Genomic DNA, 25271 nt, shown 5'->3' with positions numbered 1-25271 from the left:
GCATAATTACAAGGGACCTGACGCTTTCCTAAGTAGTTATTCTAGCTGCTAAATGAATGCACTGATGTTAGAGAAGAAACGCTTATTTGCCACCCTAGCATTCAAGCAGCATCCTAGGATGACTAACATAGGCTACACATTTAGCAATATTACTAAGACCTTAACTTCAGTTAAAGACCTTAAAACCTCAGTCACATCAACCCCGTGGAACAGCGTTAGAGCCCCGCCAGCTACTCACGTTCACAAGCGCGAGAGGTCGGTACTCACCCTGAGAGCACACAGCGAGCGTCACGCCTCCGCCTGGTCCAGACTTTATATGCCCCTCTCTCAAGGTCACCGGGGATAACTCCTTACAGGCATCCACAGCTTTCCTCCATGCCTATATTTGTCCGCCGGATCCCGGGTGAGGAGACAATGCCTGAGGAGGGGACACGTGTGGCTGCAGGAATGTCGGCGGGGAGCAGCACGCTTCTCGCCGGCCGCCCCTCGCCGCGCCATTCTTGCTCCATGACTTCATGGAAGAAGCTTTTCCTGCTTCGGTGTTTTCACAGGGGAAAGTATTGCTTTTCCAAGTGCCTCAGAACTTAATTACCACTGGCTCGCGGGGGGGTGTGTGTGTGTGGAAACGAAGACTGGGCAGGTGTAGCTCCCCTAGAACACGAGAGTCAAAGCACAAGGGGAAAGTGATTCTAAAGGGGATTTGGTTACGTGAGCCAAACTGCCTTCAAGCAACAAAGCTGGGATGTGAGAATGTGTAGGGGAGCTCTCACGTCCCAGTCAAGCACTTTGGGCCCCAGAGGTTTAACAGCCAAGCCTATAGGCTCAGGTCGGGGGTACATCGCTATTCCCCGGGTTATGAAGAAGGCAAGAGAGTGAAGAAATTTAAGAATATACTGATGCTGTCTGGAAAGTGAATCACAGGTAAGGAGCAAAGCGGGCATCAATTTTAGCGAGTGCTTTGCTTCAGGAAACTCATTTATGAAACAGAGTTTAGGCAATGCCTGCCCTTCTTATCACAAGCTCATTTCTCCCATAAAAGCAGCACTGTAAGTAACTCGGGTCTCATTTCACTTCACCCCATAAAGAGCAAAACCACCGACATCCAGACTGATTTGCTTTTACCAGCACAGGTAGATATATAGGTATCCTTTTGTGCTTTTATACCCACTTTATGCTAGGACCAAGGAAAATAAATACTGTGGATAATGCTGCTGGCCACAGGGACAAAGACAATATATTAGGGCTTTAGAAAACTCATTTCCAAGGGAGCAAGGGGGAGCCGGGAGGGAGCTTATCCACAGCTTCACTGAATTCTTTTAGATACCCGCAGGAGCAAGTGGCTCTGTTTGTGACCAGGCAAGAAGAAAAATGTTTGCATGCTGAGTCTGCTATTTTTAAAGCTGTTGTCCTGATGGCTGGACAGTGACAGGCTGCACAGGCAGAGTAGGTTTGTAAGAAACCCAGGAATTTATGGAAGCGATAGACTCAAAGACAGGGGATTGATGTGGCAGGCCTGAGGATCCCAGTGCTTTAGTAACCCGGTATTTTTAGCGTTTGGGGAATGCAACCAAGAGACAGAGAATCCCTACGGCTTCGCTAGAGACGTGCCCACCTCCAGGCAGGCTTAAGCTGTGAAGAGGGTCCTGGGCTAAAGCCAGGGGTGAAGCTTGCAGCCCTGCTCTGGATCCACCCGTGAAGGGAACCCGCCGTCGAGCCGAAAACAAGCGGCGTGAGACGGAGCAGCTGTCGCGCTCGCCTCGCTGCTTCCCTTCGACCAGAGGCGCTGCCCTCCCCTCGCAGCCGGCTGCTTTAGGGGCTGTGTGCCCCACAGCATGGATCTACGTCGGCGTCGGGGCAACCCGTCACTGGTTTGCCTTACGCCCGGTGGACAAGAGCTAGTGATCTCAGCTGCTTAGATGAGCAGCGAGCGGCTGTGCAAAGCTCAGGCAGGCGCTCCTGATCACATAATTTGAAAACAAGGTAAACTGCACGTATCGCCACAATTTATGGACACCGTTAATCTGCTGTGGAAACTGAGAATATGATTATTTCACGCCATAAGGCTATAACATGCCGATACTCTCTCCCTCCTGCTCCTCTCTCACGTTGCCAGTAGCTTTACTTCTAAACACAGCATTCCATTACCACCTACTTTGCCTAGGAGAAGGCATCTTTTTTACAAATGCACTGTTATCACTTACATTTTTTTCTGTTCTGCAAATATCCAGCTTTCATCAGTCCTGCATGAACACTACAATCTCACTCCCACGCCTCTCTTTTCCTTTTTGGGGCTGCAAACAACTGTTCCCGTAGCTGATGCCGATGCAATTTCAGCGCCTGCGTCGCTTTGGAAAGCTATGCAGCCAGCACTGGTTCAAACACGATCGATTTATTTTCTTTGCTAGCCTGATGTGAATTGATACTGCACACGTTATTCCTGCCTTTCTGGAGTTTATTTCCTTCCTTTTAATATGAACCAGAATTTGCAGCACATTTCCCCTAGATTAAATTTCTAACAGTGACAACCAAAGTCATTTGTCTCTCGCAGCAGCTACTTTTAGAAAGGTTAATGCTGGCCACTGTTTCTAGGGAAACAAGGGACTTTGATAAGAAGCCCTTGTGACTAACCTATTTTTAATAACATTACATATTGGGAAGGAATGCAATAACATTTATCACCTCTGGTCACAGATAGTGTCAATGTTGTGGTCTTATATAGAAAAGTTGGCGTCTGGGGTGTGTAAAGCCCCGTGATGAACCCTCCCTATTTTCTTCAGAAAAAAGATCACCCAGCAGCTGTGTTTTAGCAAAAGCTGGCCTTCAGACTACTCCTAATAAAACGTGCATTGTAATAACCTGGCACTCCAGAAAAGCAAGATCAATGAGATAGAAGGACACTAGTTCAAGATAAAGATGCTTGAAGAAAGCGTCACTCTGAGCCAGGGTCCTCTGGACTTTCTCGCTCCCTACAGCTGCCTGACAGGAGGTGGTAGGCGGGGGGGGGTGTGGGGTGTCAGTCTCTTCTTCAAATAAACAAGCGACAGGACAAGGAACCAGCCTCAAGTGGCACCAGGGGAGGTTTAGATCAGAAATTAGGAAAAACTTCTTCCCCAAAAGGGCTGCCAAGCGCTGGCACAGGCTGCGCAGGGCCGTGGCTGTCCCCGTCCCTGCAGGTCTCCAGCAGCCGGGCAGCCGTGGCGCGCAGGGGCAGGGCCCAGGGCTGGGCTTGGCACTGCTGGGTTCGCGGTGGGACTCGATGACCTAAGGGGTCTTTTCCAACCCAAAGAGTTCTATGATTCTATAAGCAACCAGAAAGACCGTCCCTCCATGGGATGCCTCTGAAGAGATTGAGAACCTGCTATTCACTTCAGGGCTTTTTTTTTTTTTTTTTTTGCCATTGGTCCTCACTGCTGTTGCAGTCTCCATTTAAAGAACAAATGGGAAAGAGCCAAAATGATCCAGTGGGATGCTCTTTCAAGTGAGAAAGGTCTCAAAGGAGAAAGGTCATCTACATGGGAATATTTTAGGCAGAAGGAAAACGTGGACATCATACCCAGCAGCAAATCCAGCCCCGTTCTGTACAAGTAGATGTATTTTCTCTTCTGAAGAATTATGGTTTAGTTCTTCAAGCCGTTGATGCCCCAAAGAGAAAATGGAGAGGGAGAGAAGCTTAGTTTTAAAAATAGTTGCACTGTGCTATATCTCTAAAAGATGAGAAAATTGGCACTAAACGGTACATTTAAAGTGTTTGTGACAGCTAGATTCGCATTATTAGAACTGGAGGCTTTCAGGTTTCTGCAAGCCTTTGTGCTCCCCCTGCTGCAGTGCGGATGCAGTGGATACAGCGCCTGCAACCTGCCAGAGGTACCTGCAGCTTCTGCTCATCCTCCTTTCAGGATCATCATTTTCAATAGTTTCCTGCAATTAATTCTTTGCTGATAGCTACTGCGTGGTGAGATAGTCTAAAGGAAGTTTAAATTTCTCTATGGCAGGCATCTGCTCTCATGCAAACACGCCTGGGGAAATAATTTCTGAGGCACAAAAAATGTTTTAAGTGCCTTTTAAAGCCACTGAAATCCATGATCTATTGCTACCAGTATGCAGACCCCTGAAACAGAATACCTCTTCCCGCCTTGAACCGCTTGAAATCAGCAGTGACTGCGAAGCATTAAGGCAGGAAACCGCAAGAGGAGAGCAGCCCGCCCCAGAGCCTGGTGGCACCCAGCAGCACCCGTCCCTCGGCCAGGCTGCAGCAAGCCCGCGCCTCTCGCCTCTCATGCCGTGCCAAGTGCCGCGCTCCAGGCTGCGTTGGCATGCTGCCCTCCTAACCCGGGCTAGGATAATAAACATTTCAGAGCTGTCATTGCTGCCTCTCCCCTGCTGACATTCCATCATTACGGTATCTTAAGAACGTTTAAATAGGTCAGGGTTTTAATGGGAGAGCTTGGCTTCTGGGAGCGAGACTGACAGTGCTTTGAGAGCAGATTAACAGCACTGATAAATCAATCTCGGCCTGACTCACAGCCCTAAGGAAAATAAGAAGGTGAAAACACCCAAAAATGAGCCTAATGAAATAAATAGTCTCAGCTCTTTGGCTCCAGAGATGAACCATGGAAGGGTGGGAAGGTTTTTGTCACGTGCCTTCTCACTCTTCTTTCCCCAAGAGCTGACATTCCCCCATCCCCTCTGCGAGGGGTTTTCCGTCCCCAGTAATCTGGAGCATCCCACCCTGCCCATCAGGCCAGGCAGCACATAACGGCGTGTGTCAGAATTGCCATGCACCCCTTCCCCAGCGTGCACACGGCCGCCCGAGTTGCCACTAGCGAGTTGGGTCCCTGCCGCTCCCCGAAACCGCTCTGCATTATCCATAACCACCAGGGGAAGGCGGGGAGGTAAAAGCCCTGATAATGCATCTAAGTCCTTCAGGTTAATCTTTTCAGTATTCATTAACTAAGCATTTATTTGCACAGCACGCTGCTGGAATTATTGTCGCCCCTTCACCAATTCCGAAGCTAATAGGGGTATTTCAGCCTTGATCAATGCAGGGGGAGGGGGGAAAGAAATCCATAAATGCCTCTCTAGGGTTTCTATTGCACAACCTGGCTTCAAAGACAGGGTACCTCATTACCCTGCTCCAGCTGGGACTATCATGCTCAAGCAGCCTGAAAAACACATTTCCATGTCAATGGGCAGCGATACCCGAAAACACTCCCAGGCCTTCAGACACCAGCGTTCTGGCTCCGGGTGCCAAGGTCCTGCAAGACAACTCGCCTTTGCCTCTCTTGCGTCTCGGCTCCCAGGCTCGGAGCCTGCCTTTCAGGTTGGGGAGTGTGGGTACGGTCCTTGCTGATCGCCTGGGTTTGCTGCTGTGGAGGTTTCTTTTCCAGCGGCGATGGGGAGAGAAAGGGAAATATTCACACCTTTATCAACACAAGCAGCTTTTCAATGTTTTGCTTCTGTAACTCTCCGAGCTGTAACCCAACTTGCCGTCCAGGATTGTTTGCTGTCTCGTGTTTACCTTACGCCAACTGAAAACTATACTAAAAAATGCAGCAGCAGTTTAATTGGCGAAACGATTGCCACAGGGGGATGCTTTACTAACATTGCAAGTGCCAACAGAACAAACCCAATGCAACCGGCACGACGCTAACCAGCAAGGCAGCGCTGCGGGAAGCACACTCGGTGGGTTTTCCAGCATTTACATTCTCTAAGCAGAGACAAGAAACTTCCTTTCCAAGCACAGCTATGCCGAGCTGGTCACCTCCGCCAGGAAACTCAGTCAGCAAAGCTCCTTGCAAAAATACAGCCAGTTTTTACAGAAAATCTATTTCCAGAGGTATTACTTGCTGCCATGAGCTCAAAAAAGCACAAGCCCGTGCTTCTTACGTGGTCTAGCAACTTGATGCTTCTTGTCAGTTGAATTTAAACACCTCTGAAAATGGACACGACATCCTTCTCTCCAGCAGCAGCGTTCTGAAGTGACTGGCTGGTGTGCGCACATATAGATGTGTAAACACACACATCTATATTTATATGTCTGTGTGTATAACTAAACCTATACACACACAGCTAGAGCGAGTTATAAATGTGAAAGCACGCTTCCTTTCTAACCTCTCCCCTCCCAGCTATGATGTGCCAAGCTCACAGCTCAGTACTAGGTCAAACGACCTTTCCCTGGGAAAGCAGCCGAAGCGATGCTGCACATCGCCGCCGTACCGCAGCCGAGCTCCCCCGCCGCCGCGCTCCCCGCTCCCGCTGCGCCAGGCTCCGGCTCCCGGGCTCAGCACCCGCCCAGCACCGAGCCTGGCACCACAGCTGAAATTCTGCTGCCAGCAAAGCCCCCGGCGCTGTAGGCTCAGCCTCTTTTCTGCACGAAACAAAACGGGATGAACACATCATGCCTGACCTCGGGTTAGTATCTGCAGGGGGCAGCGGGTGAGGTGGGATGAGGCTGGGCTGCAGCATGCGGGGCTGCTGCGGGCTCCCGCTGCCTGGCGCTGGCTGGGGGAGGCAAAGGCAGAGGTGCCAGGGGCTACAGGAGAGAGGGTCGGGGATGCTACAGTGAGAAAAGGCCATGCCAGACTACCCAGAGAAACCCACTGAGCCTGCTGGAGAAAGGCTGTGCTGCATGTCTAGCCCAAAACCCACCGAGAGCACACTGCCGAGATCGGCCGGGCATTGCCTTTGCAGGGACGAGTGCCTTTGCCATGACAGCGAGCTGCAGCTCAGACTTCCAGTGAAGTTAGAGGCATAACTCCCTTTAGAGTCATACCAGCTCCCCAGCTGCTGTAACAGAATTGATTTTTTTTTTTTTTTTTTTTTTTGTAATTGAAATACATATTTTGTCTTTACAGGAAAAAAAAAGGTAGGGAGAAAAAAAATATTACATTATATACCTGAGGCTTATTGCACAAAGCCAAAGTACCTGCCATACACACACTTCAGTCTTACACAGCGATCTAGAAAACAAAAGGGGAAGGAAAAAAAATACTGTATCTGGTACGACGATGCGAAGCTAGGTTGCTATAAAAACGCCGAGTGAGAACGGGAGACGTGCTCTGCCTCAGCGGGGACCTCTGAAGCTTCACTTTAAATATCAGTCGCTCAGCGGCGTCAAACCGCCAAACAACTCATTTGACAGGACCACCAGCCCAGCCGAGTAACTTGTTAAATTTTCATCAAGACTCACTCAACAGGAAACCTCAGGGTTTGATCTATCCAAGCTTGAACCACAGAAACTTCGCACCAGCAGCTCCATTCACACCTGTTGACCAAAAGAGCAGTTCAGAATCGCCTTGCTGGGAGGGCTGTTCGTGCCCTGCCTGGGGGTGCGGGTGGTCCTTCATCTCGCCCCTCCAGGTGCTGCTCTGCCTGCACCTCGCCTCTGCTAGAGGGGAGAATGGGAGCCTAACAACTCCTGCAGGGCACAGGGCAACCAAATAACGTTTTTCTTTATAGAGCTACAACAAGATGTGTATAATTAGGGGTTTTTTTAATCATCACTGATGGTTTTCAAAGAATCCAAATTTACAGCAAAATGCTAGCTTCAGATTTTAATACAGAACTTTGACAAAAACATGGGCTGTTTTGGTGTATGAAAATACGCTATGGGAAAAAAAAAAAAAAAAAAAAAAGAGAAGCATTTTCTAGAGTTGGATTACTCTTCTTGCCCATCAAGATTTACTGATCCTGGTGGAAATGGTGATCGTTCTTGCTGTACTGCAGTTGACGAACAGGGATTTTCCAGAGCAGAAAAACGTCCCCTCCCATCCTCACCCAAATGTGCACCAGAACCGCAGAGAAGGAATTGCAGGGCTTAAGTGCAGAGGATTTCCACTGCATGACCGGCATGGTCTGGATGCCTGCATTCACCCATTACTGGCACACATCCGTACTTCAAGATCTGCAATGTACCCATCCTCAGGGAAAGAAAAAAAATCACTGTGATACAGAAATCATGACACCTTTCTAGGAAAGGGAAGCTGATGGAGACAGAGGTAGGGGCTACATCTGTATAAAGAATGAGGCATTAAGTACCCACTGCTTTCTCTGCGTGGAGTTACAAAGCTGATTACCTCCAAAGACAAGGGACTAAGCAGGCTGATCATGATCACGCTGCTGGACCATGAAAACCCGCTGGGCATTCGGGCTGTAAGATCTGACAGTCCCTTCGGAGCAAGTCCCACCTCCTCCCCATGGTGAGACGGGCGTCTTACCAGATGGGTCATCTCTTCCATGCTTCCTCGGTTTAAAAAGTAGGAAGTATATTCAGAATAAATGGGTCGGGCAGGAACAACTCGCTATTAGTATACACCAGTTTATTCTAAATTAAGGAGGAGGGGTGCAGGTTTTAGATACTGAAGGTATGAGGAGCAATAGCACCAAGAGGCGCCATCGTTCAAAACAGAATAAGTAGACACATTCAAAGATAACAGCGATGCCTATTACATTTCAAGTTACGTCTCAGGGAAATCTAGCTCAGCCTTCACTGGGCACACAGACTTGACTTTTAGCTACTTGCAGCAATGAGGGAGGGAACTGTCCTGAATACACCTGAGCCACTTATGGTTCTCTATTGCCACACAGAGCATCTGTGCCTTGGCGTGAAAAATGCATGCAGACTGGAGTGTGAGACCAGTCAGTAGAATTTATTTCAATGAGAGAAAGAATCAGAAAGCAGACATATAGATCCATTCCCCAGAAATAAGAAGCCAAATGCCGCTTAAGACCGAGTCCAACGGTGGGCGCCAATTCCATCCCCTGCATCTAGTCCAGTGGGATGCAGGCAGGTCTTTCTGATTTGATCACAGTGTACACATAAAGTTCAAAGAAAAAACCCACCCAAACACTCCCTTCACCAGAAAGGACATGATCCTTCTGACTACAGCTTCAAGATGTGTTTTAATGAGCATTAAAAAACCCAAGTATGAATGAGTGCTTTTGTACAGCTTATGGAAAGAAGGTTCTGGCTAACTGAAACAAAATCTTCCACTGTCTTCCTGTTCCCCATATCACAGCCTGTTTGTCAGCAGCAACAACGCGTGACAAGTCACACGGGGCTCTGCTGAGCCCTCTGACAGGGAACGGCTGATGAAGTGGTAAGATGGAAAAAAGGGCCGTCCGCATCCCTGCACAAAGCCAGGCTCTGGGAGTCAGCAACGCCCGCCTCGGTCCACCCGTCCCCATGGAGCGTCTCCCACCGCTGCCACCAGACCCCGCAGTGAGAGGTATGAGCAAGGGAGAGCTGGTTGTGTACAGGCTCCTTCTTGGGGCAGGGCTGGGGTCTGTCCCACCGCCCTGCTCGGCGGCGACGGGCTGAGTGAGCGCACGCGGGCACGATATCTGCTGATATCAATCCATCACATCGTGCCCAAAGAGCCGGCCAGGCAACAGGCAGCCAGCCATGCCTCAACAGTCATATCGCCTCGCTGTCCTTAGCATCCCCCCCTTTCTCCCTGCCCTCACCTGAGGATGAGATCATCTGGGAGCCGCGGTCTCCCTCCGCACCATTCTCTTCTTAGACCCGGCCCGTGGCAGGAGAGCGCCAGGAGAGCTTGCGGCTCTGCACCTACAAAACAAAGATGGGCAAGAAAGAATAATTAGCAGATATCATCTCCATCTCACTCCTCCTTTATTCACCACTGCCTTCAAAGACATCCCCTTCCTCCCCGAAAACAAACCCCTCGCTGAAGCAGCAGGACAGACACAGCGCCCTGGGTGTGTTTACAACTTGACAAAACATATTAAGCACCAGCATCTAATTTATCATTCTCAGGATTCAGCACTTATGTCTACCAGAATTTCTTTCGAGATCTGACACACCAAAAGAGGAACCCAGCAGAGAGTATGCTGAGAGGCTATCCTCCTAGCCATAAAGGATTAGGACACTTAAATAAAAGCTGAAAATTCTGCATGAACTGATGATAAGAACAGATCATTAGTATTGAAATGCAAATACACAGAGGATATTCCATCCTCCTACACCAACAGTGTTCTGATCAGCCAGTTCAAGTAAATCCAGCCCAGTATTTATGTATTGAACCTGAAGAGAAACACACACTAAGGGCAGAATTACAGTCTGGATTATGACAATGATGCTGCCATTAGCCTCCAACCAAGCATCACTGATCCAGGAAATTAAAAGATTAGATAAAAAGAAATCCAACTACGTTGAAATAAGAAACATATAGTTAAGGAGTTCAAAGAGCCTTAATGTTTCTGTATGGTGAGGACAGATGGTGACTAAGGCATCCGAGTGTTTGTATTCCTACAAGCTTTTTAAAAGCTGATTCCACCTTCCTGTGTTCATTGAATGAGTAATCACTAGCATTCATTCATTTTATCAGGCTTTTCTATTTATTTATTTATTATTATTTCCCTTTTCTCCCCTTCAGGAAGCTCCCGTTTCAGAACGCCCCTGGGAAGAGGAGCACCAGCTGGGGCTCCCCGGAAGAGCACAGTGCCAAACAGCGGAGTGCTGTTTTAAGGGCAGAGCTACTGCAGAAGCATAAGGCAACAAGTGGTCACCAGCCCTCTAAAGAGGCTTGTGCTTATTCTGCATGACCAGAGCCTCACAAAGCAGCCCCTTCCGCTCCCAGGTTAGGCTGTTAGAAGAATTGGGTTAGGGCTTTTTATATATATATATATATATATATTTATTTATTTTAAATGAAGAACATATCAAAAAACAGCACAAAAAAATCCTACTTCGAGTCCTGCCAGCACCGAACTTCTGGTGTTGGCTGTGGCTGCCCCTCATTCCCACCAGCAGGCAAGGTTTCAGTGGTACAGGGGACATTTCAAGCAGCAACACGCAAGCTGCTCAACCATTAAGCCATTTAACCTTTAAAGACTAAAGCTAAGTGACACAGTTAATCCACCAGTGAAAGTCTGTGTCTGCCCTGTCCCCCCCTAAGAGAGGCGTTTCAGCCACTGCAGAAGACTGATAATAGCTTGCACTATCTCTGGTATCAGAGTAGACCTATTCAAGAATTTTTAGCCTGGCTGTATTCTATATGTAACGTTAAATACAGCCATTGCTAATAACTTGTCTTAATTATTTGCTGATTTCTTCATATACACGCAGGCAGATTTAAATTATTTTTAATTATATGGAAAGTTGCAAGCATCTGGGTTTTTTTTCCCCATTAAGATCATTCAGGAGTCAGTAAAATCCGCAAGCACTTAATTCTTTAAATGACAGTTTTTAATTCATTTGAACTCAGGCTAATTAAAAGATTTGCAGATTGCAACAGTCTAGTCTGTTTTCAAAAGGCAAGCCTCTACATCTACAGCAAATACGCTCTATTTCCCATTCCGGATTAAAGATTCAGCCCCTACTTCAAGTGCAAAAGCCTCGTCAGCCTCCAGAGGGAATTAGGGCTGGCAGGAGGCAGCGGCAGTGCTCCCCAGCCCCGGGCGCCACGCTACAAACCATCTCGCCACAGTTCGCAAGCCCGCTGCTCCTGCTTGCAGGAAATCTGGGCACTGGAAGCAGGAACAAGAGCTTCAGCCGGAGCCTTTGGTGGTAACAGCCCGAGCTCAGCCCCCTTGCCTACCAACGTGGCACCCCCACGGGGGATCCGTTATTGCGTACATAATGCCCGTTACATACAGCCGCTTATCCACCCAGGTTCTGCCCCGGAGCGTGCCTAGGTGCAGCAAAGCACCTTTGCAGCCAGTGCACACTCCACCGAGCTGCTTACTCCCTCCATGCTCATCGGAGGAGGTCTCCTCTGCCCCGACGGGAGGCTTTGGGCAGCCCCCCACCGCAGGCAGGCGTGCACAGGATTGATGTGCAGGTGAGCTCCCAGAGCCAGATTTAGTGCCAGTTGCTTCCTCACTACATTTTAAGGCAGAATCACTCTGCAGCCAGGCACCCAGACAACGGACAAAGCCTTTTCTTCACCTCCAGAGCCCGGGCTCGGCAGCCAGCAGGACAAGCCCGCAGGGACTTCAGGAAGAGCCCGTACATACCCGCTTACCTGTTCGTGCAGCGCTGTGTGAAGGGGGAAACCATCACCCAGCTCTGATGGCTCCTGCAACAAACCAAGGGAACTGTGTTGGCCAGGTACCTGTAGAAACACCGGCTTTAACCAATAACTTCCAAAAGGAAAGATCAAAGATTTTACTTATTTTGTAACCAACGAAACCACAGCTGTGGTTACGCTGCAGATCTCACCCCACCCACAGGTACTTTAGCCCTCACTGATGGATCCCAACGATGTTTGATAAAGGGAAAGCTGCTCCGGTGGTGGAGCGACAGGTCAGGAGCTGGCTAGAAGCTGAACGCTGAAGCCAATGTGGGCAGAAATTGTTTTTGTCTTATTCTGTGCCCCAGAGGGTGGCCCAGCTAGCACCACCAGGACTTGCAAGCCACCATCACGACATGCCCTTGCCACCCTAGCGAAGCAACCTGCCAGGGACGTGGCAGAGCCCCCATCACTGGGGGGGGTTGGGTTCCCATCGGATAACATGCCAGATAGTCTCATCTAGGCTCCCTTTCCCAGAAGAAGTTGGATCTGATGATCTTTCAAGGTCCCTTCCAACCTGGGCTGTTCTAGGATCACTAGGGACACGGAGGCGAGGAAGCCAAGGTCCCTTTTGCATAGGGCAAAACAAGGGCTTAAGGAGGGCAAAGGACCCCATCCCACAGCACATGCACTTTGCTGCTCTCAGTACGTGCTGCTTTAAACGCATGAAAGTCACCAAGTCCTTGACTGGCATCGACAAAGTTGGGGTTTCAGCATGACACCTTCACACAGCTGCTGGCAATGAGCTGCCTTCATATACAAATATAGTTAATGCATACAGCGATTGTTGGCTTGATTTCTCCATTTAGAGCGCATAGCCATAGTAACCAGCCCCTGCCACTGTCTGCCTTCTCTTCTGAAGTCAATTTATGCATGGCTCTGTGAAGAGGAGTTTACATTTCTCCCAGTTAGAAGAGTAGGTGTGGGAGACCTGGCTCCGTGGTTCTGTGACATGCTGCAGAAATGTGACATGGAGTGACCTTGGCTATTGTTCTGTAAGTGGTTTTCCAGCATGTCACATGCATCTGTTACCCACTTATCGACCTACTTGAGTCTATATAAACCAGCCAATATTCTCTTTGCTAAACAGCAGTATTAAAAATGCAACATCAGCGTGCAGTAGTATCTGCAAACAAATTTCCCAGTCAAGGTATTAATAGTCTTGAGGTGCTGGAAAACCATTTTTGCTGAGTTTGTGGGGTTTCTCAGCAAAATAGGTTTGTGGCTAGCATTCACATTAGCATTTTTCCTGCCTAAAGGCAGGAAATCAGATCTTGAATCTGAGGACGTTTAGCTTTTAATGTTCTAAAGATACAAGCATGCCAGAGCCTCTAACACAAGATAACAAAATCCAATTTCACTTGCCTAGCTCAGCCTTTGTAAGTGTTGCTAACCGAGTGCTGCACTCAGGTCCCAGATCTGATCCAAGCTTTATCCCCTTCTAAATGGGTAAAAATAAACACATCCTTTCTTACCCTTTATGGAGACAAAAACCCCAGAGAAAGAAGTACATATGTACCGTAAAGAACCAAGCCAAGCAGCAAAGATTACCCCGAAAGGACACGCCGCAAATGCTACTTTAGTTGTGGGGCTCTTTATAGTAAATAGTGGTGTTTATATATAAAATTAATGATTCAGATGGTGTCTTAGACTGCAGACCTGTTCCTGGAAGAAGGAAAAAATCCCACCTCCTTCCCCAGAAAATGCTGAAGATTTTAGAGAGACTTTTGCAAAGAGGAATAATAAGTAGAGACTAAGAAAAAGCTCAAAGCTATTGTGCTATTTGTAGTTGTTACGCAATTGCTTGTGTAATACACAAAATGCCTCACTGAATGGAGCTGGCCACGCACATGAACTGTGGAAAGCTACTTTAGACAGCAGTGAAACAGGTTTTGACCTAAATTGCTGAGTTTAACTTTACCTTGGGCTAAGCACAAGTACAGAAGCCAGCAGAGCCCAGCTGGCATCTGTAACCCACCGAATCCCGCAGCTCATCCCCGAGTTGTGAGGCACCCCTGTAACTACCCAACAAAAAATGACCGGTTTGTGTCAGTGGATGAACGGTCTTTGTTTAATATTTCAGTCCGGCAGAGCTCTCATCCGAGCACACGTCCTTGTTGGACTTGCCTGGGACTGACAATGTTTAATGAGCCTGGGAGAAATCCAGGAAAACGTTATCACTGAACAACAGACAGAGACTAATGCCAGGCTTCAGCTACTTGATTTGAAAATTTTATCACACTTCAACACTGCAATGAATGGAAAATACTTCCCAAAGATTAGCACCACTCCTCCTATCTCTCCTCTAATCACTTTCTACCTTAAGTTCTGGGAAACAGAAGAGTTTTGGGGAGGTGACAGTGGAGGGGACACTGCGGTTTCTGTTGTGCCAGCCATCCCACGCCGCTTTGCCTGTGGGGCAAAAACCGCTCCCATGGCCCGACCGTGCATGGCTGGTGTGACAGCTTAAATCGCACACGCGGTGCTAACACCGCACATGCCATGGGAGCCTTCTCATGCAATGTAAACACCGACTTTTCAAACACTTTCCCTCCAACCTGAGACTTACTGATATAAACCATCAGTTTGCCCTCAACAGGACATTAGGGAAAGACGGAGGAGCCTTAACAAGTGTCACCCCCCCATCAAACAGTGAAGCCACCTCCTGGAGAGCTGTACCTCAGGACTTGCACTCACCTGGGCTTGGCCAGGGGGCTTTTCACCCTCCAGCAACAGTTGTCTGCATCCTCCTTGTGCACAGACTTGGTAGGATAATAAACGGGCTCTGCAGTGTAGGTCTAGCTGCCATCCCTTCTTCTCACCAGCTTATGAATAAACATAACAGTATCATCAGGCCTCGAGTAGTTAGATTTATCATAAACAAGGCTCGGGACCAGGAGGGAAAGGGGGAAGGAAAAAAGTGTCATTTGAGTACTCCGGGCTTCAGAAATAGAACTCAAATTGGAGGCTGCGCGACCTCGCTTCAGCACCTGCGTGCGTAAGCGCTCCGCTTCCAGCGATGCGATTAGATGCTATTTTTCCCCTGGGGGCTCTGCCTCCTTCTGCATAAGAGACGGGCCTGCGTGGGGAGGAAGGCAGTCAGGCGGCGAAGGAGACGCTGCTGTCTGCGTGTCCCCTTCCACTCTCCTGCAGAAGCTGCCTGCTGTATGAGTCAGAAGTGGGAAAAGTTGATTTTAAGATTCAAGTAACCGCTTGCTGCATTAGTATGTCGGGAGGCTTCAGGCTTCACCACAAAGTACCTGCGTGATGGCAAGCCAGAGGTTTACACCAAGTTTTAGACAGACAGCCGCCGTATCTGGCTTTGTTTTCTGTGCAGCTAGGTTGAAACCCCCCGGTTTGCGTGGAAGTGCGCGGAAGTCCTGTGTGCCAGGGCTGCAGCCTAAGCCACCAAGAGCTGTTCTTTGGAGCTACAGAAAGTCTATCTGTGCATGCTTGTATGAAGCATCATGGACTAAGAAATGGAGGCTTTCAAATTTTCAGGTAAGGAGTCCCAAATTAGCAGTTTACACCAATTTTTGGCATCTGGATTCTCTGTCAGCAACATGAAGGTAATCATTATGTAGGTTCCGTAACGGCGAGTACCATACAGGAATGAATGGGAAAGGCTATACGTTAGATATTTTATCTCTACCTGTTCAATTACACACAGGCAAAGGCTCTTCACACATACACAAGTGTTCGAGCACAGTCTCAGCAGCAGCGTGTGATGGAGCAGTTGAAGCTGCAGCTGTGTTCTGCTCACGCCAGGAGAGGCAGGAGCAGCCTCTGGCACCGCATGGAGTCCGGGAGCCTGCAAACCTCGCCAGGGGAGCGCAGCCACCTTGGAGGGCCGCACGCATCAAGCCAGCCCAAAGACTGCACGCCCTGAGCACACCACGCCTCAAAATACACAGCACTTCAGCCACGGACCTTAAACAGGTGAAGGAGTGACAACAGCCTCACGTGCAGAGACGATGCTGCTCCCCAGCACACTAACAGCCCCCCCCACGCCCGATAAAAATGACTTCTGTTCTTGCAGAACACAAGCAAGGCATAAAGGCATTGCCTTAGTCTTTGCAGAACACAAGCAAGGCAACAGCACAAAACCGTGAAGCAAACCGTTAAACCGACACCAAAAGAACACAATAGCTCTCCAAGATTTCCTGCTGCCTTAGAAAGCCACAATAAAGTTGTATTGATTCATCTCATCCTGAATATAAGAAAATTAAAAGGCTTCTTTTAAAACCAGATTCACTTCCAATTGCTCAATACACGATAAAAATAAACCAAAGACATTTTTCTAAGCTTTATCCTTAAAAGATAAAAAGAGAAACAATTAAGGCACTTGATACAACACACAAGCAAGCAGAAATGGCTCCTGACTGTGGCCCCTACCCTCCAACCAAGATTAAACAAAATATATTGCAACTGAGCAGCGCTGGATTTCTTCCCCGGGGCTTATCAGAAGCCTCTGGATTTTTAAATTACAATAGCCTTGTATTTCCTTCAAAGGTTATAGGACATTCTGGCTGTACTGTAAAACACAACTGAAATGCAACACTGGAGTATCAATATAAGCAAATAAGACAGCCAGACAGGTCATTCTGAAGTACCACTGAGCCAAAACAACAGCTGCTTACTTACAAAATTAGTTTTTAATAACTTAATACAGTGCAAAACCCTAAAACATATCATTAGCTCAGTTACTCTGAACAAAAATGTAACTAATACATCATTTGCTCTCTCACGTAAAGGCTTAGCTATGTATGGGTAAACCAAGGGCTACCCATCCTGCTGTGTGGGAGATCCCAGCAGCAGGAGGGGGATCTTCTTGTTATCTCTGTTTGTTCTCCACGCAGAGATAACCTTTTCAAAGATGTACTTTGGCCCAAAGGAACAGGATCCCACAGAATTTAATCAGCGCGTATTAACTGACAACGCACAGGCTGGACTTGGAACAGACTCTGTATCACGAGCCAACCACACCTAAAGAAAATTGCAGTCGATTATTATACTATGGTAGCTGAGCCAAGGAAATCTGGGACTTTTCCACGCCTATCAATGCCTTTAGGATCTTGTGACACAGTCTCCTTTCCCTGCACTCTCCCCCCATTCTTTATTCCCAAAGCATGACCAGTGCTGGGCGTAACTCACGGAAAAACCCCAACGCAAGGGCAGCGGCTCTCCCCCTAGGTTCCCATGCTGCAAGGAGAAATACGTAAGCACCTTCACCGCATTCCTCAAGCACTGAAGAGTTTTGAGCCAGAGCTTTAGAGGGGGAAGACACTTTAAAGCCCTGCAAGCAAGCAGTCCTTTCGAAGCCCATGTAAGCCACGAGAGCCTCAGTGCCCGCTGCCGAGTAACGCTGCTCTTGGGTTTGTTGCTGGTTTCCGTCACACGCAGCACACAGTACGCTGTCTTCAGGCCTGGGATGGCGTGCTGGCTCAAGAGATACTTCAGATCATTCCCAAATATGCTTCAAGGTGCTTTCTACCTTCATTCCTGCCCCCATATGCTACATAAAGTCTTTCCTCAGGTTGTACAAAGGCTCAGCTGTTAGCCTAACAGCTTTGGATTCAGCTTCACAAGCGTAACGCTACGTGTGTTCGCTACAACGAGGTTGAACACTTCCCAATTGCCATTAATTGCTTCCCAATTGCTTGCTTGCCTAGACTGTGGCCAGTTTTGTCCCTGCAGTCCCGTTTCCGAGGTTAGGTCACAGTGGCACAGCAAGGAGGTCACAGCGGTCACAGCCGGCACGGCAAGGTCACAGCCGGCACAGCTGGCACGGCAAGGCTACACCTCCGTGGTAGGCAGACCCCATTCCTTCCCTCCCAGCCAGGTGCCTTACCCCAACACTGTCTGTCCCATTTCACCCAGTCAACGCTGACAATATGTAAGGCTAAAGGAGAAAACTGCTGCCCCACTAGCGTTGTTACTAGTTTTGTTTTGCCTTTTTCGTGGTTTCTCCACAAACCTCCCATTTAGAAGGGAAGATACGGGCAGAGGGAAGAATGCAGCGTGCAGTGATGCTCTTACACATTCTCCTGAAATTATAGTGGGGCAAACGCCACAGAAGTTTTAACAGAAATATACCAGTAGACTTGTGTATTTCCAAAGACACCCTTAGTAAAAAAAAAAATAAATAAATGAATAGTTATGAGCAAAGTGGCTACAATGTTTCCAACACAGAACCCAACAACAACAGGTCAGGAAGACAGGCTGTAAACACATCGATGGCAGCAACATAGCGCGTAAGGGCTCCCGTGACTCCCCAGCTCCCATTTTCAGACAAAAGCTGATGGTCATAAAAACCCAAAAACCTCAACCAACCAAAGCAAACACAACCCAGAACAACCCCCACCTTCCAGGCTCCAACTTGCTTTTACAGTTCGGTCAGAAAGCCAGGCAGGCACAAGAGGAGGCAGGGAGAGCTTCCAGTCCCGTACACAAGACACTACTGCCAAGCACCAAACACACTGGCTGCTCTTACTAATTCCCCTTCACAGGAATCACCCATAAGACCCAGATGTTCCAGCTGACCACAGCTCCTCAGCCAGGACCACCAGTTAACTCCCGGCCAAACAGCACCAGGACAGAAGGGGCACAAGCTCGTTCCTTGGCAAGGGTTTGACATCCTGCAACTGTTTGCACCTGCCGGCCTGAGGTTCTCAGAGAGGCTGGACATAAACATGAGGATCATGCTACCTTGTTATTTCTGTTCCACAAGGGACATCCTCTTTGGTAAAGGTGCCTAATTTTCCCAGCAGTGAGCAGAACCACCCAGACTGCTGTTCCAGCAGTGGGGAAGCATCTTGCCCTGCTTGCCAGGTACGGTCCGGGACTACCAGGATATTTACATCAACAGCTACACAGTTTTCAGTGCGGCATAATTCAGCCTAACTAGTTATCCCTCATCTCCCTGTACTGCTAGGAAAGCAGCCAATGTAGATCGGACCAGGGTAGAGGGAGATGAACGTGTCACTGGGGATATAAAGCTAGCAGGCTGCAGGCTGCTCCCAGTCTGATCACGCTGCAGAAGGGAAGCTGGTGAGAAGGAGTTGGAAAGGAAGCCTGTTCCAGACAGCGAACAAATCCGAAGATTTCAAAAGTAACCAGATGGGAATGCATGGAGGAGTTTTTATGTATAAAAGCCAACTTTGCAAGGTTGAAAGCGTTTTTTGTGAAATAAGTACTTGCCTAAAAATACTTGATCTTTGGCTGCCAACAATAAACTCTAAGAAAAGGGAGCAGAGAACCTCTTCTTACATCTTCACAAGAACACTTACAGCAAACCTATAAAGCTGAGTATCACAGTTTCAGCTGAGTTTATCCCTTTTTTGACCTGCACTTATTCCAGAAGAGTGCACTGCTAGACAACTCTTAGAGAACTAGACACATACCTATGAATCAAGAAAATTGTCAGCATAAACAAGCCATAAATCCTAACCAGCAGTTAACACTTTCGCCACTGCTGAAGCTGTAGTAAGTGGTTTTCAGACTTCTTTACCCTGAATTTTACCACCACCACTAAATAAATCCTACTACTCACAATCAGTACGAAATACTTCCTGAAATACCTCCCAAAGACCGTATCAGCTGACCATTATATCGCTGGTGTTACACAGGGCTTACTTACCAGCACTTACATTTAGGATCACTTCCTACAGCAAGGCCATGCTTTCCGTTTGTACAGCTCTGCAGTCCCACCGTTTGCGCAGGATATTAACTTCATCCTGAAGTTAAGAAAATTCCAGCCCAATTTTCACAAGCCTGGGAGGAAAGGGTTTTTTTGCTTACATTAAGTTGCCCGTGCTAGCACAAATACACAGCACAGATATTTTGAGCAGACTAATAAGACAAAAACGCTCTGCCTTGATTATAAGGGGGAAGCATAGGGGGAGGACAATGACACTACGGGAACTGTTTCAGGAAAAGCTTCATGTTACATCTTCTGTGCAGGTGAGGATGATCAACTGCACAATTCAGAAGTCAAGCGTTCCAATTCCACAGCCTGTTGTACCCCAGGGGTGGGAGAGAATCCACTCCCAGACCCGAAAGCACACAAGAAAAACTTCATAATTTCAACACAGGACCGAGGCTTCACCGGGGAGAAACAAGTGACAGGCACCGTCACTTAGAATCAGTGGTGAAAGATAAGTGGAGAGATGGAGAAGTAGGGGAAAGTGAAAGCCTAAAATAAACCACTAGCAGAGAAGGAGAAAAAGATCAAAGAATGCAGGAGCGAGACCAAAAAGAAGGGGGGTGGTAAGATGAAGACAACATACAACAGATGATGAACTGAAGAGCATCAACTCCAAACTGTTTACTGTCTCATTATCCCTCAAGAATACACCAAAAAGAACTAGAAAGCACAGAAAACACATGCTACAGAAAACCACTGTTTTTACAGCATGACTGAAATAACGTACAAAGCTATATAAAGCCACATGCTGAATGGAAAGCTTCCTCCAGATGATGCAGAAGAAGAGCCATCTACTTTCAGACAGAAGTACCAGAATGCCCAGTAAGGAGACGCGAGGTTGCTCAGAACTAAGACAGCTCAAGAGTCTCTGCACTTGCAAAACAGGCAATTGACAACCTGACATAACACAGATAATTAAAAATTGACTCTCTGGAAGAGCTGTTGTACTGGTGCCAGCTACTCTCTGCACTAAATGAGGAAGCCTGTGGGGAAAGAAAAAAGTCCAATAGCATATTGGATACAGCATGCAACAACTATAAAAACTGCACAGGGAACCTTATTACAGAGCTATTATGAACACCGATAATATCAGGATGCCTAAAAGCAAAACCCCAGACTGTAGCTATTTCTCTGCATGAATTAAGTATAAAAATCTACAGGTTTTCCTACAGTGAAGAGCACTACGTTTTGAACAAAGTTTTAAACGGACATCAGTGTATTTGCTAGTTCTGTTAGCCACTATTCATTACCAATTGGAAGAGCACTGCCAGGAAAGAACACAGAAATGCTGTCAAAGCAGCTTGATGTGTCCACGCATTTGTTTGTTATGCAACTGGACAGAGTTCAGCAACACTTGGCTTAGAGCAGCATACTGAGCAGCATCTTTAACCACAGACCGGGGGGAACCCCAAATAAAACTTAAAAAAAAAAAAAAAAAAAAAATCAATATTTATACACCATACTTATTACTCTAGATTTCTATCATGTAAACTCCAAAGATTTGTTTACCATTTTCTGGTGACATGAATCTTACTGCTGCATAACCTTGCTTGGGTGAGCAGCTTGACATTCTTGCCCTCCTATTCCACCATTCTAAAACAAAAGTCAGACCAGCATTTATCAGTTAAATTAGTATTACACTTGGCATTTCCTACTGGAATTTCTTTACATGAGCAGTTTCTGGCAGAAAAGGAGCAAACCAAACATTTACTTACCCTTTCCCCGTGACCAAGAGACTTAAACAGAAATGAACCCACGTCTGCAAATTTACTTAGACACACTAATTTCTTAACCCGTTAGACCAAATTAAAAATTTATGGTTAAGGAAGCTTCCCTTCCCAACTGTTTCTGCAGAACTAACAAACTCCCTCAACTCAGCAATTCTGATATTTGGGTATGACCTTCCTAAGCTATAACTGCATTTAATGCAGTAAGGCCTCCAAACTGCATGCGTTGTGCACAAAGTTGGCAGTCATCCCTGTAATTTACCTCTCTTAACAGAATACATAAACCACAGAAAATAAAGCAGCTATTTTTATTTTATTTTTTATTCCCCTGGTCTTCAGAGACCAGAACAATATCTATAAACCTTACCTGTGGTTAAGTTATAAAAGCTGTATTTCAGTAACAAGTTATAATAGATACAATTCATCTGATGTTGTATAATCGCAACAGAATGTACGAGGCTGTACTTAGACATGAGTTGAACAGACTCAGTAAGACACATCTATTACACAACTGAAAAACAAAGAATCTCAAGTATTTTAAAATCTAGCCATTACAAATTAAGATACAAATAAAGGCAAAAATGCTACAGCAAAAGATACACATTAGATTATCCAAAATGCTGGTAGTTCTACCAAAATACAGATACTAATGAGATAGTTCTACCAACTGCTAAAAGACATGTTATTCATGTCACGTGTAAGAACAGAAAAGTGTTCTGGCCCTTCAAAAGCGTGCATCAAATTCCAGTACTAGTATTTCGTATGAAAGTATATTTTTTAAAACACAAAATGACCTGAATAGTTATACTATGAACAATACAAGAAATCCTGTCGGTGTGCAGGAGAAAACGACAATGCTGACAATAGCCAGCACATACCAGATAGGAGTATCAAAAAAGTGCAGATCTTTTTAAAGAATGAAAAGAAGTGTAGGATTAGGAAAGTATTATCTAGTATTTAAGAAATATTTATACACTCATGTATTTCATTTTAGCATGCTTTCCCTAATTGTTGATACTTGCTGAGAAGTCATTTAAACGTATTCTACTTGCTCGAATTCATGTCTTCTCATAACGAGAAACTCCTCTTTGAAGCACTGGCACAAATATGCTGATAACCACAGCTTTCAATGTAGCATGTTCTAATTGATATCCATTTTATTTTTATGTTTGCATCTCAGACATCAGGAAGCACCACTGCACAAATGATGTTAATCAGAAGAGACAAAATTAACAAGATTAAGTTATAAAAGTGCTTAGCCTATAAAGCATGCTGCTTGCCAGACCACCAATAGAAGAATATACAGACAAAAAACGTTGACAGTGACTCCTATTTTGCTTTACGTTTCCCTGTATGTATTTAGGAAGGTTAGTCACTAGCAAAAGTTGCGTTCAGCTCCCAATACAGATGGTAATAGTTCTTACCACGACCACCAGAAGACCTATTTGCTATACAGTAGCTCAGTTCTTTTGGATCAAAGCTTCCACAATTAACTACTTTTTCCTTCTCAGCTTATAGTTAGGCTACTTTAATTTTAGTTGTTTGTTTTTTTCTCAAATCAGACAGTATGCTAGCTTCAGGTTTAAAATTCTTTACATATATTCATACGTATGTATAAACTACTAGAAGTCCTAACAGAGCCCTATAAACTGAGGTTCACTGCCTCTGCACTTAACTTGCCACCACTTAGACTGTGAATCATTGCAATCATATTGGAGTGTCTGTTCAGTTCTTCCTTCTGTAGTTTCACAAGTGCTTCTTTTTCTTCCAAGCGTCCCTCCAACTGGGATTTTTGAACTTCCAGAGAAGATGCCTGTAGAAACAAACAAAACGTTATGATTTCCTCCATTATCAACTGAAAACCACACAATAGAATGAATGCTGAGTGGCCTGGCGGTGAATTTAAGCAAGTAATTAAAAAGAAGTTTTAAAATTACAAGTTTGTTTCAAAAAAATCACTCAGTTATACAGGTGGTGCACATGAATGACTACAGCTACTGCCACATTTCAAAATGTTAAGATACTATGGGAAAGCACCAACGCCCGTGTTATCATAGCCCTATTTAAGCAGAAGTGTTCAGAGTTCAACCATCCACATTTCATTTCAAGCCCCCCCCAGTAAGTATTTACTGGGAACAATGGAAATATTTGCTATATATGGATAATCTTGCCTGGAGAGATTAGACTTTGCTTCCAGGGAAATGGAAATATGGTAAATACATTTGCCAGACTGCACAGTTAGCTATTTGCTGATCAGTTTGCATGAAAGATGAAGCTCTGCCTTGAGAGTTTACAGGGAGCCTTACCTACAGGCAAGAACATACAGGCTGCACTAAAGTTTCAGGGATTTAGTTTTGGCTTTTTTAAATACTACCCTGTTAATGTGGTATAGCCAAACTGGTCTCTTTCTTGAAAAAAGACTATTTTTCTTAGATATAAAAATAGATATTTTATTAGAATTTCAAAGACCAAATTCAGATGCATTTTGGTGTGTACATATGTACCTTAATTCAGGACACAAGCAGAGAAAGTAAGCCAATCTGTATTTTACAGTAGTCAAAACTACTGAAGAAGAATGTGCTACTTATTTAATATTGTACTACACATTTATTTTTTGTTGTTTTTTTTTCTCCTTTCAGATGTTACGTACTCACACACCATGCTTCATACAGCCTCACTAGAACCTGACCTTGACTACTTCTCTCTTAAATTCCAAGTTCAGCTACTCAAAAGACATGCCACTAAAGTTGAGAGAATTTGTTCTTGTCCACTACACAGACTACTCTAGATTCTTTACCTAATTTACTACTGAACTATTGATTTACCAACTTCATCAGTTAAACAGATACCTAAAATTCCAGTCTCTAGAATGAAGGTGCAAATAATTCCTTACCTTGATACTCAGTTCTTTCCTTGCTTGCTCTGTTTTACTTAATTCCTTTCTAAGCATATCTATAGCTTGTTCCATATCCGTTTTTTCTTTCTGCTGAGCTTTCAGTTTTTCTTCCAGAACTTTTATTTTCTGTTGCAAGGCTTAAGAAAACAAACACATTAAAAGATGAGTTGCCAAACTTAAAAGAGATACTGCACTGCCTGGGAAACAAGTTTGAGGGGGTTTTGTTGTTTTTATGTTTTGTTTTGGGGGGGGGTTTTTTGTTTGTTTATTTTTTGGTGTTTTTTTTTCTTTTTTAGACTCAGCTAGCTGCTAATAATTGAATTACTGAGTAGTGCCACCTACTGCCAGGCTTTAGCGGTTGCTTCCAGTCATTTGCAGAAAAGTTAAATTAAGCTCTTGGAATTTGCAGTTCCTACAGAAAATGGTTCTGATAGACGTGCTGTATAAAGATCCTGAAGGGACATATGATGATGTGCAGAGATTTAGTGAGGTCCATATAGTCTGGGAAATCAAATTTATGTGTGCTTTCCAAAAAAAATTAGAAATCTGTATTTGTTACATTCAACTGTTTAAATTATGTATCCCTGGCTAACTTTTAAGGTTTACAAGTTACTGGTAAGATACAGCTGCTTATCTAGAGCCCCTAATAACACCTGGTTAATCTAGTTAGTTCTCAAGGCTCAGTGACCTTTAGGTAAGTGACTTACTTGCTATTTTGCCATCTCTCTCCTGTAGCTGTTGCTCTAATTCTTTTCTGTGATGTTCAGTTTCTACCAATTGTGCGGCAGTCCTAAAGTTGCAAAGAAATACATTTTAATGATCAAAGTGAGATATGCTGCCATTTCTCTGTCCTAAGAAGCTGGAATGATTTCTGTGTAATTTCCAGTTATGTCAGAGCTTCAAATGATCAA

General features: G+C 45.8%; 2 protein-coding genes across 6 annotated transcripts in view; both read right to left on the bottom strand.

Annotated features, from left to right (window-relative positions):
* The window catches only part of MYH15 (myosin heavy chain 15), a 72221-nt gene extending 50261 nt beyond the window's left edge, over positions 1-21960 (bottom strand). The window contains exons 1-5 of one of the 5 annotated variants that reach the window (XM_080376164.1): positions 21832-21960; positions 19672-21330; positions 9466-12038; positions 6897-6959; positions 268-651 (exon numbers count right to left, since the gene is read on the bottom strand). The gene's annotated coding sequence lies outside the window, so the exon portion shown is untranslated. Of the gene's footprint in view, positions 1-267; positions 17419-19671; positions 21331-21831 lie in introns of those variants that run through there. The other 4 variants (XM_080376161.1, XM_080376162.1, XM_080376165.1 and 1 more) reach the window with 4 other exon arrangements.
* The window catches only part of CIP2A (cellular inhibitor of PP2A), a 28213-nt gene continuing 24700 nt past the window's right edge, over positions 21759-25271 (bottom strand). Inside the window, exons 19-21 of the mRNA XM_080376167.1 lie at positions 25068-25150; positions 24358-24497; positions 21759-23277 (exon numbers count right to left, since the gene is read on the bottom strand). Coding sequence (XP_080232293.1) covers positions 23107-23277; positions 24358-24497; positions 25068-25150 — 394 coding nt within the window. The 3' untranslated portion in view covers positions 21759-23106. The remainder of the gene's footprint in view (positions 23278-24357; positions 24498-25067; positions 25151-25271) is intronic.

This window comes from Falco punctatus (assembly GCF_963210335.1).
Source record: "Falco punctatus genome assembly, chromosome: 2".
Classification (NCBI taxonomy): domain Eukaryota; kingdom Metazoa; phylum Chordata; class Aves; order Falconiformes; family Falconidae; genus Falco; species Falco punctatus.
Note: the sequence above shows the minus strand (reverse complement) of the source record. Positions and strands in the feature narration are given on the sequence as shown.